This window comes from Nerophis lumbriciformis, linkage group LG12 (genome assembly GCF_033978685.3).
Source record: "Nerophis lumbriciformis linkage group LG12, RoL_Nlum_v2.1, whole genome shotgun sequence".
Taxonomy (NCBI): Eukaryota; Metazoa; Chordata; class Actinopteri; order Syngnathiformes; family Syngnathidae; genus Nerophis; species Nerophis lumbriciformis.
This window is the reverse complement of record NC_084559.2, coordinates 20,155,646-20,174,897: the sequence shown is the minus strand read 5'-3', so window position 1 is coordinate 20,174,897 and position 19,252 is coordinate 20,155,646. Positions and strand designations below refer to the sequence as shown.

The window sequence follows — 19,252 nt, the reverse complement described above, 5'->3', positions numbered from 1 at the left end:
CATTTTTCTTCCCCTCACAATCGTTCTTTTGCAACAAAGACTGTATTTGTCGATACATTTTTTTTAATGTTGATTATGTCAAAAATCCTTACTGCCCCATTGTGTACTCTATGTTGCGCTAGACCAAAACAGAAGTACCTGTTTATAGAAGAGGTTAGAGATGTCCGATAATATCGGACTGCCGATATTATTGGCTGATAAATGGTTTAAAATGTAATATCGGAAATTATCGGTATCGGTTTCAAAAAGTAACATTTTTGACTTTTTAAAACGCCGCTGTATGGAGTGGTACACGGACGTAGGGAGAAGTACAGAGCAATTGCGTCTCCCAGTAATACTTGTCAACCCTCCCCATTTTCCCGGGAGACTCCCGAATTTCAGTGCCGCTCCCGAAAAATCTACCAGGGCAACCATTCTCCCGAATTTCTCCCGATTTTCTCCCGATTTCCACCCAGACAACAATATTGGAGGCGTGCCTTAAAGGCACTACCTTTACGTGCCGGCCCAGTCACATAATATCTACGGCTTTTCATACACACACAAGTGAATGCCACCCATACTTGGTCAACAGCCATTCAGGTCACACTGAGGGTGGCCGTATAAACAACTTTAACACTGTTACAAATATGCGCCACACTGAACCCACACCAAACAAGAATGACAAACACATTTCTTGAGAACATCCGCACCGTAACACAACATAAACACAACAGAACAAATACCCAGAACCCCTTGCAGCACTAACTCTTCCGGGACTCTACAATATACAACCCCCGCTACCCCACCCCCCCACCCCCCAACTCAACCCCTCAGGGAGAGCATGTCCCAAATTTCAAGCTGCTGTTTTGAGGCATGTATAAAAAAAATAATGCACTTTGTGACTTCAATAATAAAAATGGCAGTGCCATGTTGGCATTGTTTTCCATAACTTGAGTTGATTTATTTTGGAAAACCCTGTTACATTGTTTATGCATCCAGCGGGGCATCACAACAAAATTAGGCATAATAATGTGTTAATTCCACGACTGTATATATCGGTATCGGTTGATATCAGTATCGGTAATTAAGCGTTGGACAATATCAGATATCGGCAAAAAAGCCATTATCGGACATCTCTAGAAGAGGTCTATAAATTGTTCTTTTTAAAATGTTATTAAACAAACTAATAATCTGCGTGCCCCTGTACATGTGCGTTTGTTTGTGGCCCTCGCCCCCAAAGCTGGAAATCGAGGGGAAACACTGCTATGGTAATCTTGGTTGACTTGGCAAATCTACAAAGGCATCCTCTTGTTCTTCTTTGTTATCTTTTCTCTTTTTCCTGGCTTCCTCTCTCTCTCTCTCTCTCTCTCTCTCTCTCTCTGTCTCTCTCTCTCTCGCTCTCGCTCTCGCTCTCTCTCTCTCTCAAGTATTCAAGATACTGCCACGAGATTATCATCAAACGAACATGTTGCATTAGCCTGAGGCGGCAATGTCAAATACCGTACATCACATGCGGCAATGGGTGTGAATATTGCACGAATGATGGTCCTCACTGCATGTGTCTGCACTTAAATGAACTCTCACCCTAAAATCCCAGACAGGCAAGATACTCGTGAGGAAGTGGTACTGTGTGCTTGAAAACCAAAAGTTATACAGCAGAACATTCATTCTGTGGTTTCTGAACTTTCACATCCTGTTTTGTTTTACCTTGTGCTGACATGCTTTTTAGTTTAGTAAAATGTATGTGCTTCTATGAAACCAAATTATTAGTGTTGATGTTAGTGTTTTATCAATGAAATGCAACAGGTGTAAATTGATCAGAAAGTAAGAAGTATGTATTTAGCCTCATGTGGTAAAATGTATCTCACAACATGTTGTTTAGTATATAAATGATAATAGAACTCTTTCAAAACAGGTTAGAAAGGCTCTTAATTTGGCTGCTGACGTATGTAGTAACATATTGCGTAATTTCAGGTTGTATTATTTTCTCTAAACTGTTATTATTCTTGTTAGTTTACCGTTAATATCTGATTACTTTCTGTTGTAACGTGTTAAAATGTAATAAACACTTATTTTTCTGTTGTTTGGATACTTAACATTAGTTTTGGGCTAGACCACAAATGTGGGTATTGGTCCAATACCAAGTATTTACTGGGGCACTAATCATCAATGAATAATTCTATATTTCATCACAAGTATAATCTGACAAAAACACACGATGACGGTGTAACAATATCAATTAAATATTTAAATTATTTTCTACTACTGGCTTTGATTTAAATCCTTTGGGTTTTTTGCCATTAAAGTGCCAGTAGAATGGAAAAACAAGTTGATTATATTGAAGCTATGTATATATATGTATATATAAAAGTATGCATGTGTGTGTGTGTGTGTGTGTGTGTGTGTGTGTGTATATATATATATATATATATAACAGCAACAGCAAGTCAACCGAACTATATTCTTATATATATATATATGTATGTGTGGGGAAAAAAATCACAAGACTATTTCATCTCTACAGGCCTGTTTCATGAGGGGGTTCCCTCAATCATCAGGAGATTTTAATGGGAGCATTCACATACCATGGTTTATATAGGGCACAGAGTGGGTGGGTACAGGCTGGCGTAGGGGCGTGGTGATTGGCTCATGTGTTACCTAGGAGGTGTTTCCGTCTGTGGCGGCATGCTGTTACAATTTCGCTGCGCTTGTTGAGGGATGACAGGTCTGGACGGTAAATAATAAACAGTTTCTCTTTCAAGCATAGGTTGCATCTTTTATTACCACTATTGTAAGGTGTGCTGGATGCAAGAATTTGCCATGTTATTGAATATTCAACATTATTGTCTTTGAGGTCCCAAATGTGTTTGCTGAGTTCTGTGGTATTCCGCAGGTTTTGGTTCCTGAAAGAAGCCTTGTGATTGTTCCATCTGGTTTTGAACTCTCCCTCGGTTAATCCTACATATGTGTCGGATGTGTTAATGTCCTTGCGTGTTACCTTAGATTGGTAGACAACTGATGTTTGTAAGCACCCCCCGTTGAGAGGGCAATCAGGTTTCTTTCGGCAGTTGCAGCCTTTGTTGGTTTTGGAGTCGCTCTGTCCGGGGGCCGACGACTCATTTGCAATTGTTTTGTTGTGGTTTGAGATAATTTGTCGTATATTGTTCATACAGCTGTAGCTCAATTTAATGTTGTTCTTGTTGAATACTTTTCTTAGGGTGTTGTCTTTGGGAAAGTGTTTGTCAATCAGATTGAGGAATTTGTGTCCAATGTTAGTTGAGACGTTTTTGCTGTATGGGGGGTTGTACCAGATGATGTCGTTTCGTTTTCTGGTCTTTTTTGGTTGGTTTCCTGGCGTGGGTTCATAGGTGAGGGTGAAATTGTATCCGCTTTCATCAAGGGCTTTTTGGTACGGGGGGATTGCTTGGTCAAATTCAGCTTTGCTAGATGACAGCATCGATAGCCTTTTATTAATTCCGGTAGGTATTCTTTTCGTGGTGGTGGGTGGGTGGTTGCTGTCATGGTGCACGTATTGGAGTGTTGTGTTGGGTTTCGTGAATGGTTGGTAGCTGTTATTTCTCAGGTTGAAAGTGACGTCAAGGAAGTTGACGGTTTGCTTGTTGGCTTCAATCGTGATCCGTAGGCCGTTCTCTTTGAAAATTTGGCATATGCGCTTCTTGGTATTCTCGCTGCTCCTTGGCGAGGCGCGACACACTGCCAGTCCGTCATCACGGTAAATACCAAGGTTCAGATTGAGGCTAGCAAGCTGGGAGAGGAGGAAACTGAACCTTGGTATTTACCGTGATGACGGACTGGCAGTGTGTCGCGCCTCGCCAATGATATATATATATATATATATATATATATATATATATATATATATATATATATATATATATATATATATATATATATTAGGGGTGTAACGGTACACAACAATTTCGGTTCGGTACGTACCTCGGTTTAGAGGTCACGGTTCGGTTCATTTTTGGTACAGTAAGAAAACAACAAAATATAAATTTTTGGGTTATTTATTTACCAAATTTGCAAAATCTTCCACCAAAAATATTTTTCTTAGTGGAATATTTAATGTGAAGTAATCGGAACCTTGGATAGGTCAATAATTCATAATAACATTGATTTTGATTCGATATTATGTTTTGAGCAATGACAGTTTGAAAGAAAATAAAACAGCTTTGTTTTATTAGTCAACATTACAACTTTTTCTAAATTACATTTAACCTTTAAGCTTTTTTATTTCACTTTTGTTTATTTTAATAGTATTTTTAGAATGTGCCGTGGGCCTTTAAAACATTAGCTGTGGGCCGCAAATGGCCTCCGGGGCACACTTTTGACACCCCTGCTATAGATAATAAAAAAAATTAAATCTGATAAATCTATGGATAAAAAGCAGAGCCTGGTGACGCATGCGCGTTTATCATAACTCTCTCGCTCTCTCTGTCTCTGCCCCTCCCTCACCAATGCTGCTGCGCGCACAATTTGTTTTGTTTTTAACCCTTTCTTAACCCCGAACGTACATTGAAAATACACACAACCCTAACTCAAAATGCCGGACATTTAAGGCATTTAAGAAACTCCGCCCTGACAGCTCCGCAAAAGAGAACATGTCCGGTGAACAGAGGACGTATGGTCAGCCTATCGTAGCCCGTTAGCCCATTAGCTGCTAGCATGCCATGTGTTGTGCCTCGGTGTGCATTGTTTACACAACGTGCGTTACGCTACTTAATATGTCCGTGAGGAAACTCGTTCGGTACACCTCCGAACCGGAATCCCCGTACCGAAACTGTTTAATACAAATACACGTACCGTTACACCCCTAATATATATATATATATAAATATATATATATATATATATATATATATATATATATATATATATATATATATATATATATATATATATACTGTATGTATACACAGCATATTTATATGTATATACACAGTATATGTATATGTGTATATATGTATATATATAAATGTATATGTATATATACGTGTGTGTGTGTATATACTGTATATACGAGTAAATAGATATGATCAAAATAGTATAAATCTCACAGATTCCTGAGCCATTTTGAAAGATAATGAGCAAACCAGTCACGTGATCTGTGATGTAGAGGTAGGAACCGCAGATACCTTCCCCACCAACAACAATGCTAATTTTGCAGACTTTGTGAAACCAACAACGATTACTTTGGAAAAAATTATAATCCAGAACCTTATATTTTCTAGCCTGAATATAAGGAGGAAGAGTTTCAAGTTTTAGGAGCTGTGTAAATAAAGTTAGGTTGCAACAATCATTAAAAAAAAAAAGTAAAATCCTGAGGGCAATGAGATGTGTACATTTTACTGAAAAGGCTGGCATTATGTAGGTTTATCTTCATAATGGGATGCCTTGTTGTTCCTGTTTCATCTGTAGCACGGACAGCAGCAGCAGCAGCAGCAGCAGCAGCAACAGCAACAGCAAGTCAACCGAACCAGCCAGGAAGAAAAGGAGAAGGAGGAAAAAGAAAAGGCAGAGCCAGAGAGGGATGACGATAAAACTGAAGCTGAAGACAAGGAGGATGCAATGAAGTAAGTCAAACTACTAAATCAAATAAGGGAGCATCGAATCAGCAGTCAAATGTATCATCTGCATCTCAATATTAATATTAATATTAATACATTTAATTTATAGCACATTTGAAGTTATAGATCGACCTTAGTGATTAAAAGCATTTTCAAAAGAAGAAAAAAATAGTGATAAGACATTTGTTTTTTACTATTATATTTATCTCTATTTTTTTCTTCTTTTGAAAATGCTTTAATCACTAAGATCTATCTGTAACTTCAAATGTAGTATACATTACTTTTAAAATGGTCTTAAGACATTTGGTTTTTACTATTATTTTTAAGACCATTTTAAAAGTGATTTATACTACAGTTGAAGTTACAGATAGATCTTAGTGATTAAAGCATTTTCAAAAGAAGAAAAAAATAGTGATAAAAAATAATAGTAAAAACTAAATGTCTTAAGACCATTTTAAAAGTCTCAGGTGCCCTCAGACAGTCTGGCAGGGAATTCCACAGCCTCGTAGCAGCAGCACTGAAGGCCTGACGGTGGTTCAGGCTTTGTCCTTAAAATTGTAAGACTGTTAGTTATGGAACAGAGGAAATAGTTCGATTGAAATTTTCAAAAAGACTGTTGCCTGTGAAGTTATTCTGAAGGCGAGCATACTTGCCACCCTCCCGATTTTCCCGGGAGGCTCCCGAAAATCTCCCAGGGCAACCATTCTCCCGAATTTCTCCCGATTTCCACCCGGACAACAATATGAGGGGCGTGCCTTAAAGGCACTGCCTTTAGCGTCCTCTCTCACCTGAAAAGGAGACTATTATATATGTCTCCGTTATCCATAGGTTTATCTATAACCCACAAAGTAGGCAGGCACGGAGCTATTTCTCAGCGTGTGTTTATTCCAGCCGGCACGTTAATACACTGACACACAACATCTGGATTCCCATCATGCATTGCTTCAAAACTACGGCAAGTAGTAATGTCCAATAACATAACAGAGACGAAGCAGAAGAACGAAGAAAAGACATGGCGACGACGAGTAAGAAGAAGAAGTACGCTTGCAAGTTCCAAAATGATTGGAAAAAGAAATTTCAGTTCATCCAGGACAGCTGGAAGGGGAAGGGGTATGCTTGCCTGCACATTTTGTAGATCGGTCTTCTCCATTGAACACAGTGGCCGAACGGATATACTCATTCATGAATGGATTATTTATATATATATATATATATATATATATATATATATATATATATATATGAAGGCGAGTGTCAACTTTTGTGTGTGTAGTTTATCGTGAAAGACTTGCAGAGTTAGTAAAGACTTTCTGAGAAGCCAACCTATATTAAGTGACTTATTGTAATGGCAGATATGTATTGATACAACAGAAGGAAACGTGTCCAGAGACCAATTGGACAACATTTTTTCAAGAGTTAGTATCCCAACTCGAACCAGACTTATTAATCGCATTAAAACTGCTGTTTTCCTGTTTTGAAATTTATTTTTTATATTCTGTGTGATAGGATTAGATGTGTGTTTGTGTGGGTGGAGCTTTTTGCAGTGATCTTAAACAGCAACAGATGCAAAAAACAACAGATGGAATACCTCTGCTTTCTGTGGCTTGGAAATCAATAGGTGAATGCACCCAATTTCTCTAGTCAGGTACTATATTATCTAATGTGAAGTTGTACTTTATATTCTGGATGTAATGTACATTCTTGACTGAGGTTTGAAGCTGCTAATGAACACTATCTCCTGTCTATGCTGGGACATGACTTCAAGCAAACCATCTTTCGCCTCACATACAGTATATTTTCAATATTCTGTACCCCCTCTTCAAGATTAATCAATCTCAGATTTGTAAAAAATCTTTGGGTCAAACTCAGTGACAGTCTCTTGCAGTAATGTGTGATATTATGATATATATTGTAGTACGACTTAAAAATGCCTATCGTACGATATAACTCTCTATTTTGTATATCGTAATTTTAACGTCTGGGCGACGACGTATGTATGTAACTGCAGCAACGATGCTACTTTGCGGGAGCATATTTACGTCATTCGAAATAACTAGGGTCAGGGGCTTGGATGTAAACAATGTCGCATAGACGAAAGCACAATGAAAGCTAAACAAACCAACAAAACCTGAAGAGGAATTGGTGCCAAGAAGAGGAACTCTTTTGTTTTGATTGAAATATTTTAGACAACGGTAGGCTAATCTGTAAAACATGCCGCCAACAAGTCCTTTCTAGTGACTTGGAACAAGTCTCTTCTTCAAGACACTGCATTAAGAACAGTCTCACAGTCCTGTGTTGAAATGTGATGAAAATAAAAACACACCAAATGAGCCTGACAGAGTCATTGTCCAAAGGCACTGTCTATTAAAAGCAGTCCCGCTGAGACCTAGAAATGATAGATTCCATCTGTAAATTCATATGTTGAAATGGCCCAGGTACACACTGTCGAAAAGAAGGGCTGGTACTAAAAATACTTTTTATTGTTCTTTAATTGTCTTATCCTTTTTATATATACACTATGTGTTGTATAAAAAAAGGAGAGAAGATCTTCAAAATGAGCATTCATTTTGTGTGTGTGTGTGTGTGTATGTATGTAAATATATATACATATATATGCATACATCTATATATATATACATACACACAAACACACATATATATGTAATTTTATTAACAAAATACTATATCGCGATCATATATTGTTTTTGGGATATTGTTATAGACATTGTTGTCCATACACTGCAAAAACAAGAAGAAAAAAAATACAAAAATGAGGGGTATTTTATTTGAACTAAGGAAAATTATCTGCCAATAGAACAAGAAAATTTGGCTTGTCAAGACTTTCCAAAACAAGTAAAATTAGCTAACCTCAATGAACCCAAAATACCTTAAAATAAGTATATTCTCACTAATAACAAGTGCACTTTTCTTAGTAGAAAGAGACCTTTTTGCTCAATATGTTGAAAAATATTCTTAAATTAAGTAAATGCTAGTGCCATTATCTTGACATAATGATATGCGCTCGGCATCATGATTTTTTTTTTTCATGCTTGAAGTAAGAAATTATTACTTTAAAAAATAGTTGTATACTTGTGAGTGTTGATGACACAGCTTTGCATCAGTTGATATTCTAGTTTCAAGCATGTTTTACTCAATATAGGTTATCAAATCTCAGCAACAAGGCGTAATATCTTACTAAGATCATTTAGGACCAAAACCTTTAAAACAAGTAAAACACTCGAACATAAAATCTGCTTAGTGAGAAGAATTATCTTATCAGACAGAAAATAAGCAAATATCACCCCTATTTGAGATATTTAATCTTACTTAGATTTCAGTTTTTGCAGTGTATTGCATAGCACTTGTCTCTTAGCTTGCAATAGTGCTGACAGATGATTAATTTACACATCAATTTCTGCATACTGCACATATTAATAAATGTTATTGCCCTATGTGCTTCTGTGTGCAATATTGTGTAGGTTCCAGTCCTCCTGCAGAAAAAAAACTACTCAAGATGTATGTCAGTTTAACTTTTTCAAGCCCCCTTCAACTTTGTCCTCTCCCCATCATCCATGTTGTAGTTTTTAGCGCTTCCATAGAAGTTACAACTATACGGTGCTTTTCATTAGGAATGGCAAAAGATGAGGGTTTTTGTTCTTGACATCATGAAGGTTTTTTGTTTTCGACGTCATAAAAACACAGAACTCAAAAGTGAAGTAAACCAGGGAGAGACATGATATATTTTTCTCATGTTTGATAGTCTAGGGCAGGGGTCGGCAACCCGCGGCTCCGGAGCTGCATGCGGGTCTTTGATCACTCTGATGCGGCTCAGCTGCATACTTGCCGACCCCCCCGATTTTCCCGGGAGACTTCCGGATTTCAGTGCCTCTCGCAGAAAACTCCCGGGATTAATATTCTCCGATTTTCACCCTTACAATATTAATAAGGGCGTGCCATGATGGTACAGCATTTAGCGCCCTCTACAATCTGTATAAACAGTGTGCCAGCCCAGCCTCTTGTTATATGCATCTTCTGCTTGCACACGTAAGTGACAGCAAGGCATACTTGGTCAAAAGCCACACAGGTTACACTGACGGTGGCCATATAAAACAACTTTAACACTCTTACTAATAATGCGGCACACTTTGAACCAAAACCAAACAAGAATGACAAACACTTTTCGGGAGAACATCTGCACTTTAACACAACATAAACACAACAGAACAAACACCCAGAATCCCATGCAGCCCTGACTCTTCCGGGCTACATTATACACCCCTGCTACCACCAAACCCCGCCCCCACCCCAACCCTGCTCCCTCACACATCAAACCCCCCCCCCCCCCCCCCCCCCCCCCCCCCCCCCCCCCCCTCTGTGCGTCGGTTGAGGTGGGCGGGGTTTGGTAGCGGGGGTGTATAATGTAGCCCGGAAGAGTTAGGGCTGCATGGGATTCTGGGTATTTGTTCTGTTGTGTTTATGTTGTGTTACGGTGCAGATGTTCTCCCGAAATGTGTTTGTCATTCTTGTTTGGTGTGGGTTCACAGTGTGGCGCATTTTTAGTAAGAGTGTTAAAGTTTTTTATACCGCCACCGTCAGTGTAACCTGTGTGGTTGTTGACCAAGTATGCCTTGCTGTCACTTACGTGAGCAAGCAGAAGCCCCATACGACGTGTGGCTGGGCCGGCACGCTGGTTGTAGTGGGCGCTAAATACTGGACCATCACGGCACGTTCGAGAGAAGTGAAGTGTGAAGTGAATTATATTTATATAGCGCTTTTCTCTAGTGACTCAAAGTGCTTTACATAGTGAAACCCAATATCTAAGTTACATTTAAACCAGTGTGGGTGGCACTGGGAGCAGGTGGGTAAAGTGTCTTGCCAAAGGACACAACGGCAGTGACTAGGATGGCAGAAGCGGGGATCGAACCTGCAACCCTCAAGTTGCTGGCACGGCCGCTCTACCAACCGAGCTATACCGCCCCAGAGAGAACAGTTGCCTTGAAATTCGTAGTCTGCCGGAAAAATCGGGAGGGTTGACAAGTATGACGCTGTCAAGCGCCATTCATATAAAACCCGCGGGCCGCACTAACATTCAATTTTCATATTAAGGTGTGAGCCGCGTGTCTGAGACCCTTGGTTTATACATAGCACAAAGCAAAAATAAAAACTTTGTATGCAGTGTTATTTCATTTTAAATTTCAAAAGATTTTTGTGGCTCCCATTGTTATCTTTAATTTGTGAAACTGGTCAAAATGGCTCTTTGAGTGGTAAAGGTTGCCGACCCCTGGTCTAAGGATACATTGTTGTTATAGCATATTTAAAAAGTAAATTCCTCATAACAAGTGGACCTTTAGCGTCTATATAATTTAATATAGACTAAATGCCAATCATTGTAATGCATTCATTGATCCATAAATTACTTATTGCTTATCATGTGCAAAGCAGCAATAGCTGTGAAATGTCGTTTAAAAACATCCTGGCATTTCTGAATTATAGAGATGAAACTTCTGGAGAGGATGCAGAGGACAAAGAGCCTGCCGTGGCTGTCAAGGGTCGACGCACAGCCAACAGCCAGGGGCGGCGTAAGGGCCGAATCACCCGCTCCATGACCAGCGAAGTAGAGGAGACGACCGCACCGCCTGTCAACAATGAGCTTGGTCAGTTCTAGTGGTTTAACATCAATCAAAGCATGCTTGGAATTAGTTTTAAAAGCACATACTACACCTTAAGCCCTATTAACAAGTGCAATTTACTCTTATTGGATTTTTTTTTAGACCATCAATATTTTATTAAACAAACACTTTTAAGCAACATTAATGTAAAATTCTGTCATCAATAAACTGAAATAGTCATGCCCTATAGAATCGATCTACTGACCCATACCACCAGAGTGCACTGTTGCCTTTTTTTGCTCGAGTTGTTCACTTCAAGCTTCTGCACCCTGTTTTGTGCTAAAGTGACACTGAATACACCAGTTAGGTGTTCGGTTAAATGACATCCACATTCATTCCCATTAGTTCTAAAAAGACAAAAGTGTTACTTAAGTGACAGCATGGACATTACAAGTTTATTTTTTCCATTGACAGGATATCAGATGTTGCTTAAATTCATTCACACTGGAATTCCACAATGACTCAACAGATTGTTTGTTCCTTAGCTGGTTAGTTTGCCCTTGACAGCTTCATATAGCGGTCATGCAAGTACAAGATCCAACTTCTCTATGTGTCGGGCAGGGCCAGGGTCACTCTGGCTCATACCCTGTGCAGAGAGAGAGAAGCCAGTTGTTATGTCTATAATCATTAACTGACTTCTCTCCTTGGATTTCCTGCTTCCTCCATCTAAAACAAACAGTTCCTAGCGACCTAGGCAGCAGTGCCTCTTTGGCAAGCAGCACTAAGTACCCTGCCCCCTCGCATTGTTTTTTTTCTTCTCTAATTTCTCTCTTTCCTTTCCTCTTGTCAGTCACTCCCTATAACTGACTTTGTCACAACTGCCCACCCCTCCTCCTTCTTACTTTTTTGATGTGTGTGTGTGTGTTTGTGTTTGTGTGTGTGTATGTGTGTGTTTGACAGCCAATCTGGAGATGAATGAGAGCTCTCGCTGGACTGAAGAAGAAATGGAAACTGCCAAAAAAGGTAACAGCAGCAATCTATGTGAACTTCATTGCAACATTATTGTGCATATTAGAGTTGCCACTCAAAGAGCAAGTCATTTTTTCTTCAAAAGCACACAAGACAAATGATGGGGTTGTGACTTCCTGTTCGTGAGGCAGCGATTGACACGTGCTGTTAAGTTGTGTCTGGTTGTAGCAACGTGAACAGGGGCTGCTGCTCTTCACAACCATTTCCCTTCTCTGGGTCAAGGCAGCCTGTCTTCTTATCAAGGTGGCTGTAAAGTATGTCCCTTATCAGTAACCTCTGCAAATGCAGCAGCCATTAACCTGCCTGTTTATTATCTCTGACAGAAGATTACTCAGCCACTCATGGCTGAATCACGGAGGTTGCTGATTCTGTGCCCAATGTCCTCACACTTGCGCTGTGTGATTGTTGCACCCAGCACATGATTCTCAAACTGAGTTGATGATTGAGTGTGCTTCTAAACCCACAGTGGGTTCTAATTCCTCATAGTGTTCAGATAGGGATTCCCCATAGATCAGCATCTTGCCAAATGCTGAATGGGTATTTTCAATGAAACAGAATTACCAATGACATTTTAAGAAAACATTCAAATTAAATTATTGGCTTAGTTCTGTTATGTCACAACCTGCTGATAATTTTGGGTCATATACATGGCTTTGTGTGACTCTCAAGTTTTGCTTCTGAATAATTCAGTCTGCCCTTCCTTTTAATCACAGTAGCTCAAGTGCCTTTTCTCTTTTCAGCTGCTTGAATTCAATACTTCAGCCTCTTCGTTTCTAATTCTGTCTACATATGTAGTGGCCCCAGCAATGTGCGGGCTGTGCATTAGTACATATTTGTATGCTCAGGGGTTATTTTTCAATATCTGGCACCGTCTTGGTTTGAACACAGGGCCGTGTAGTAATCCTGGTTCATGTCTGCAGTTCCATTCTCCTGCGGCAGGATTAGTGGGGTGCTCCATCCCAAAGGATTAGCCTGGCAGCTCAGTAGATGCAGGGCTTCTACGAAGTGCTTATGTAACCACAGAACCCCAGTGACAGTAGCCAGAGCTTGAAGAGGAGCTGGTCTTGGCGATATTTTAGCACTTCTAACAGCTTGTAAAAACGAGTTCAAACTCCTGCCCTACTATAAACGCACAACATGCTCAAGTTGTACACATTCATCAATGTGCTCTCCTCCCCAGGTGCTTGACATGCATATGTTTTAAAGAGGCTTACTTGGCCTCAAGCTTATTGTGTCCATCCCCTTTAGCTAAACTGATCTGAATAATGACATTTATGTCGCAGGTCATTTCAATTTATATACAGTGTGCTTTCGAGTACTTTTGGCCACACACTGCAAAAAGTCAGTGTTCAAAAACAAGAAAAACAAATACAAAATAAGGGGAATTTTATTTGAACTAAGCAAAATTATCTGCCAATAGAACAAGAAAATTCGGCTTGTCAAGACTTTCCAAAACAAGTAAAATTAGCTAACCCCAATGAACCTAAAAATACCTTAAAATAAGTATATTCTCACTAATAACAAGTGCACTTTTCTTGGTAGAAAAGAAAATGAGACCTTTTTGCTCAATATGTTGAAAAATATTCTTAAATTAAGTAAATGCCAGTGCCATTATCTTGACATAATGATATGCGCTCGGTAGGGATGTCCGATAATATCGGACTGCCGATATTATCGGCCGATAAATGCTTTAAAATATAATATCGGAAATTATCGGTATCTGTTTCAAAAAGTAAAATGTATAACTTTTTAAAACGCCACTGTGTACACGGACGTAGGGGGAAGTACAGAGCGCCAATAAATATAAAAGGCACTTCCTTTGCGTGCCGGCCCAATCACATAATATCTACGGCTTTTCACACACACAAGTGAATGCAAGCATACTTAGTCAACAGCCATACAGGTCACACTGAGGGTGGCCGTATAAACAACTTTAACACTGTTACAAATATGCGCCACACTGTGAACCCACACCAAACAAGAATGACAAACACATTTCGGGAGAACATCCGCACCGTAACACAACATAAACACAACAGAACAAATACCCAGAACCCCTTGCAGCACTAACTCTTCCAGGACGCTAAAATATACACCCCCCCCCCCCCCATTTTTTTTTACCATAACTTGAGTTGATTTATTTTGGAAAACCTTGTTACATTGTTGAATGCATCCAGCTGGGCATCACAACAAAATTAGGCATAATGTTGTGTTAATTCCACGAGTGTATATATCGGTATCGGGTGGTATCGGTATCGGTAATTAAGAGTTGGACAATATCGGATATTGGCAAAAAAGCCATTATCGGACATCTCTAGCGCTCGGCATCATGATTTTTTTTTTCATGCTTAAAGTAAGAAATTATTACTTTAAAAAAGTAGTTTTATACTTGTGAGTGTTGATGACACAGCTTTGCATCAGTTGATATTCTAGTTTCAAGCATGTTTTGCTCAATATAGGTCATCAAATCTCAGCAACAAGCTGTGATATCTTACTGAGATCATTTAGGACCAAACCCTTAAAACAAGTAAAACACTCTTAACAAAAAATCTGCTTAGTGAGAAGAATGATCTTATCAGACAGAAAATAAGCAAATATCACCCTTATTTGAGATATTTAATCTTACTTAGATTTCAGTTTTGGCAGTGCAGTATTTGCAGTGTCCATGCGGCACAAAGATCTGCAGCCCAGACGAGAATTGTTTAAAGGCATCCAATAGCTCTACCTGTGAATGTGCGTGTAAAAATACTGTATGTTTTGTAAAGATTGTCTCTGGCCAAGTTCTGTTTGCTTGTGCACACTTCTTGGCTGGGGTTTATATAAGTGTGCTAATCTGCAAGGCTTTGCCAGAGTGCAGGCAGGCACCTGGACAAAGGCCCCTGCTGTAGTTGCTGGAACAATCAACATAAAGGCGCTGCAGGTAGAAACCATATATCGTCTTTCTTTTCCACTCTCGTGCTCTCTTTTGCTTCTCTCGCTGTCCACTTCTTGGTTCGGGAGATGGCGCGAGCCCAAGTTGGCAGGAGCTGTGGAAGATTTGGCAAGTGAGGGGTCCCCCTCCCCCTCACTCTCTCTCTCCTTACTCGGGTTTTATTATAGACTGGAGAGAGGTCACATTCAAGATGAAAAGCAGGTCAGTCAGGAAAAATGTGAAAGCCTTTATGCTTTCTCATGGTATCAACATCAACTCGGTTGCCTCCTCTGTCCCCTCCTCTCTCCCTCCGCCCCATCGTCTCTCTTTGCTTACTGTCCACTCCTTTATTCCGACCCGGTCTCCATTCTCTCTCCCGCTCTAACCCCCGTCTCTCTCTTTCTCTCTCTCTTTCTCTCTCTCTCTCTCTCTCTCTCGCTCGCTCTCCCCTCCCCTGCTCTATGTTTACACTTGGACTGCCTGAGTATGTTTGTGTCTGTGTACTAAAGTATTAACAAGAGAGAGAGCGAGAGCAGGCAAGAGCGAGAGGGTCGAAGTTGGTGTGTACTCACTCATGCATTAGTGTGTGCACTGGTCGGTGGTGCCTGCTGGCAGGGTGAGGTAGGGGGAGGGATAGGCAGACGGAGAGAGGGAGGGGAAAAAGAGAGATAGAGGAGAGATCAGATGAGGGGAGAGAGACGGAGTGAGAGAGCGAGCAAGCACATAGCACTGCCTCCTAGTCCCACTTTCCTGTGGAAGTCCTCCTAGACGACCGCCATTGTGGAGAGACGCAGCACAAGAACAAGAGCTGCACTTACAGAGGCGGAGGAGAGACGGGGAGAGACCAGGAGCATGTGTTGTTTTGGAGCATGTCAACCTGACCCCGGCTCAAATATCAAGCCAGCTGGAAGCAAGAGTGGAGGGACTGAGCTGTTTTTATCCGAGTTCTGGATTGGAAGGCCCTGCGTTGAAGAGCGATTCCGGCAGCCTACCCTGTGATCAGATAGTCGGATCGTGTGATCCAGCAGGGCCTCAAGACAACGGCTGAAGTAACAGGCATGTGACACAGCGACAACCACGTTCTGGCTGCACCAGCTGTTGATTGGACTTTCTCTGGGTGGAGCCTAAGGCCATGGAGGGTCTTCATTGGCTGAGAGACAGCCACCGGCTTTAGTATCGCTGCTGCTGATTGGATGTTTGTTCCACGTGTTTTTCTCTGCTTCTGAGGCTTGGAGTCAACTACAGCTACTTGGAAATGTGCTTTGTGCACTCGCATACAAGGACTAAACAATCAATAGATGTGTCATTACAAAGTCATTTTTGATTCTAAATGTGTTTTTATACCAATCAAAATTCATGAAGTACACAGCTTTTACACAATACATGGACTACAAAGTTGTTTTTGTCGGGTGTCTATGGTGGCCAGTGGGCCTCTTCCGCTATATAGGTGTTTCTTTACGTCTCGCTGACTTTTGGAAGGAGCTACGGCATGCATTCTTAGCAACATCCTTTGTGGTTGTCCTGCAGCTTTTAGGTACAGTCAGTTCAGTTTTTTTATTTGTATTTTTATTTTAGTGCTGTTAATATATAATCAGCAGTAAAGTGAATACTTACAAGTCTTCTCACACTTGCATGATGATGCACTGCTTTTCTTAGACCATCAGAATCAGAATAGTTTTTCTTGCCATTGTTTGAGAACGGGTTCAGAAACTAGGAATTTTTCTTGGTGCAATCGTGCAACATAAAACACATATAACACAGAATGTCGCCACACACAGTATGTCAAGAGTTATATTATAGTATCAAGATTATTATTGACAATCGAGTGGTCTTGATTCTTGGTCAAATGCAATCTTAGTATAGTAGACCTCCGCTTGTACGTGAGTACGTGTACCCCAGCACATGCACTTGTGACTTTTGTTCTCATCATATAGCTTGTTAACTGCTGTTAGGGCCAGCTTTTATTACAGCTGTTCCTTGTGAATGGTACTTTTTAGCTGATATCAGGGTCAGCTTAATACAACTGTCTGATTGTTGTCTTAACTGCCTCCGTTAAATAATGAGATGCGAGGACCTTTGAACTCTTGTACAAGGTTATCCTGCAAAGTCTTGGCTCCTTGCTTGTTAATAACAACCCACAGAGAGGCTGCCCTGCCAGGACCTGTCATATTGGCACAGGAAAGAAGTGGGCGGTGTAGGTTAAGCCTCTTACAACACACACTGTTAATGAGTTGCTTTTAGCTACCAGCACACCCCGAAGGGGAAACACCACGGTGAATTCTACACGATCTGCGTTTAGCTCTCCCTTGCACAAAGATGCTGACTACTACTGTACCTACAACATTTCTTGTTTAGCCCACACAGTATGTGGATTTCATGACCGCTTTTTCTATCATTCTCTGGCCGGGTGGGTGCATGTCGACTCTTGTGTAAGGCACAATCATGTGGTTGGCTGGGTAAAGGACCATGGCTTCTTGGAACTGGGTCACATCAAAGTTAGTCAGAATATAACCGTGTGACCTTAGTGCGGGAACGTTGGATATGTCGTTGGTGGAAGGGGCGGTCCGTCTACTGTGTTACCACTTCCCTTACCGATTCTATGCTGGTGTGTATTTACGAAGATAATGGCAGCTTGCCAATGCTCCTCCTTGCCTGGGTGTCTGTTACACTGTGGACTTGACTCGCAGACTGCCCTACAGTTGTGATAGAAAAACTAATATTTAGAGATTGTAATGACTGTTCATTCATGAGGAATGATGTTCTGAAGTACTTTACTTTGAAATGTTTAGTCATGCATACAATTAAATGGCCAATGGGCTTACAGCTAAATTTTAGATGCCTTACATACCCAGTATATGGTGTCAGAAATTACGTTACAATTAACCCTCTCCCTTCTTTATAACAGGTCTTCTCCAATATGGTAGGAACTGGTCTGCCATTGCCAAAATGGTGGGCTCAAAAACCGTGTCACAGTGCAAGAACTTCTATTTCAACTACAAAAAGAGGCAAAAACTCGATGAAATTTTGCAGCAACATAAAATGAAATCGGTAGGCAAAACGACATCTTGTGACCTGTTTTCTCATAATTATTTTTTATCAGTAAATGTTGACACTAGTTTTTAAAATAATATTATTATTAAATGTCTTAGGAGAAGGAACGAAAGGCTCGGCGCAGGGGCAAAGCACTTCAAAATGAAGGAGCCACTGCCCAGTTTACTGCAGAGGAGGAGGAGATGGAGGGCTCGGGGGCTAGTGGCAATGAAGAAGAGGCACCTGAGGATGGTGAAGGTACATTGCACTCTACATGTGCCTAAACTGATAAGATAATACATAATTAAAAGCTCAATGTTCCATTATAATATATTAGATCCATAGTAGTGTAGTATATTAATATTACTATATGTAACATATTATTGCAGCTTCTGCCATTTACAGATGAGTTGTATTTTTTCCACTTTTTGTTTTTGTACTCCGTCAAGTTTGTCCCACATGGAATAACTCTACGCTGAAAGCTTCCTGTCTAAGTCCTCACAAACCTTTCTTCCGCTTTCTTTGCGCTCTCTTCGAGTCAGCAGAAACAAAAGTCTATACTTCTGTTTTTTTTGTTTTTTTTACTCCATTCCCTAGTTCTTTGTGTTGAGATGGTTAGTGCTTTTTTGCACCGTTTGCCCCATCACATTTCAATGTCTTGTTGTCAACATCTGCAGCTACAAATGTAAATCCGATTTTATAGTATTGTTTTTTTACAGCCATGTACTTGCAGAAATAAAATACATTACTCACTCTTCGAGGCTTCGAGGTCCCTCTCACCAGTGTCTTGCTCTGCCTTTTGATAGGTGGTGCCAACAACAGTTCAGACACAGAGAGCTTGCCCTCTCCACATTCAGCTGACGATACAAAGGCAAAGGAAGAGGGGACTAAGTCGAAAGCCAGCTCCAATACTGGGGACAAAGAGGCATCTGGATCAGACACAGGGCAGGCCGGAGATGTAGAATCTCCTGTAAAGGAAGATGCAGAGATTTCCATCAAGCAGGAGATAAAGACAGAAACAGGGGAGCCAGACAAGGGGCAGACCAAACCATCACCAAGCAGTGATGCCTCCGATCAAAAACCTGCTGCAGCAGAGGGTGATG

The 19,252-nt window shown here is 40.5% G+C and overlaps 1 protein-coding gene across 5 annotated transcripts in view; it reads left to right on the top strand.

The window, feature by feature from the left end:
- Positions 1-19,252, top strand: part of ncor2 (nuclear receptor corepressor 2) — a 216,904-nt gene that overhangs the window by 148,542 nt on the left and 49,110 nt on the right. For 4 of the 5 annotated variants that reach the window (XM_061986041.2, XM_061986039.2, XM_061986040.2 and 1 more), the window contains exons 15-20: positions 5,422-5,576; positions 11,064-11,224; positions 12,140-12,202; positions 18,025-18,167; positions 18,269-18,407; positions 18,956-19,252. The exon at positions 18,956-19,252 is cut by the window's right edge and continues 130 nt beyond it. In XM_061986041.2, the coding sequence (XP_061842025.1) occupies positions 5,422-5,576; positions 11,064-11,224; positions 12,140-12,202; positions 18,025-18,167; positions 18,269-18,407; positions 18,956-19,252 (958 nt within the window). The remainder of the gene's footprint in view (positions 1-5,421; positions 5,577-11,063; positions 11,225-12,139; positions 12,203-18,024; positions 18,168-18,268; positions 18,408-18,955) is intronic. The other variant, XM_061986043.2, reaches the window with a different exon arrangement.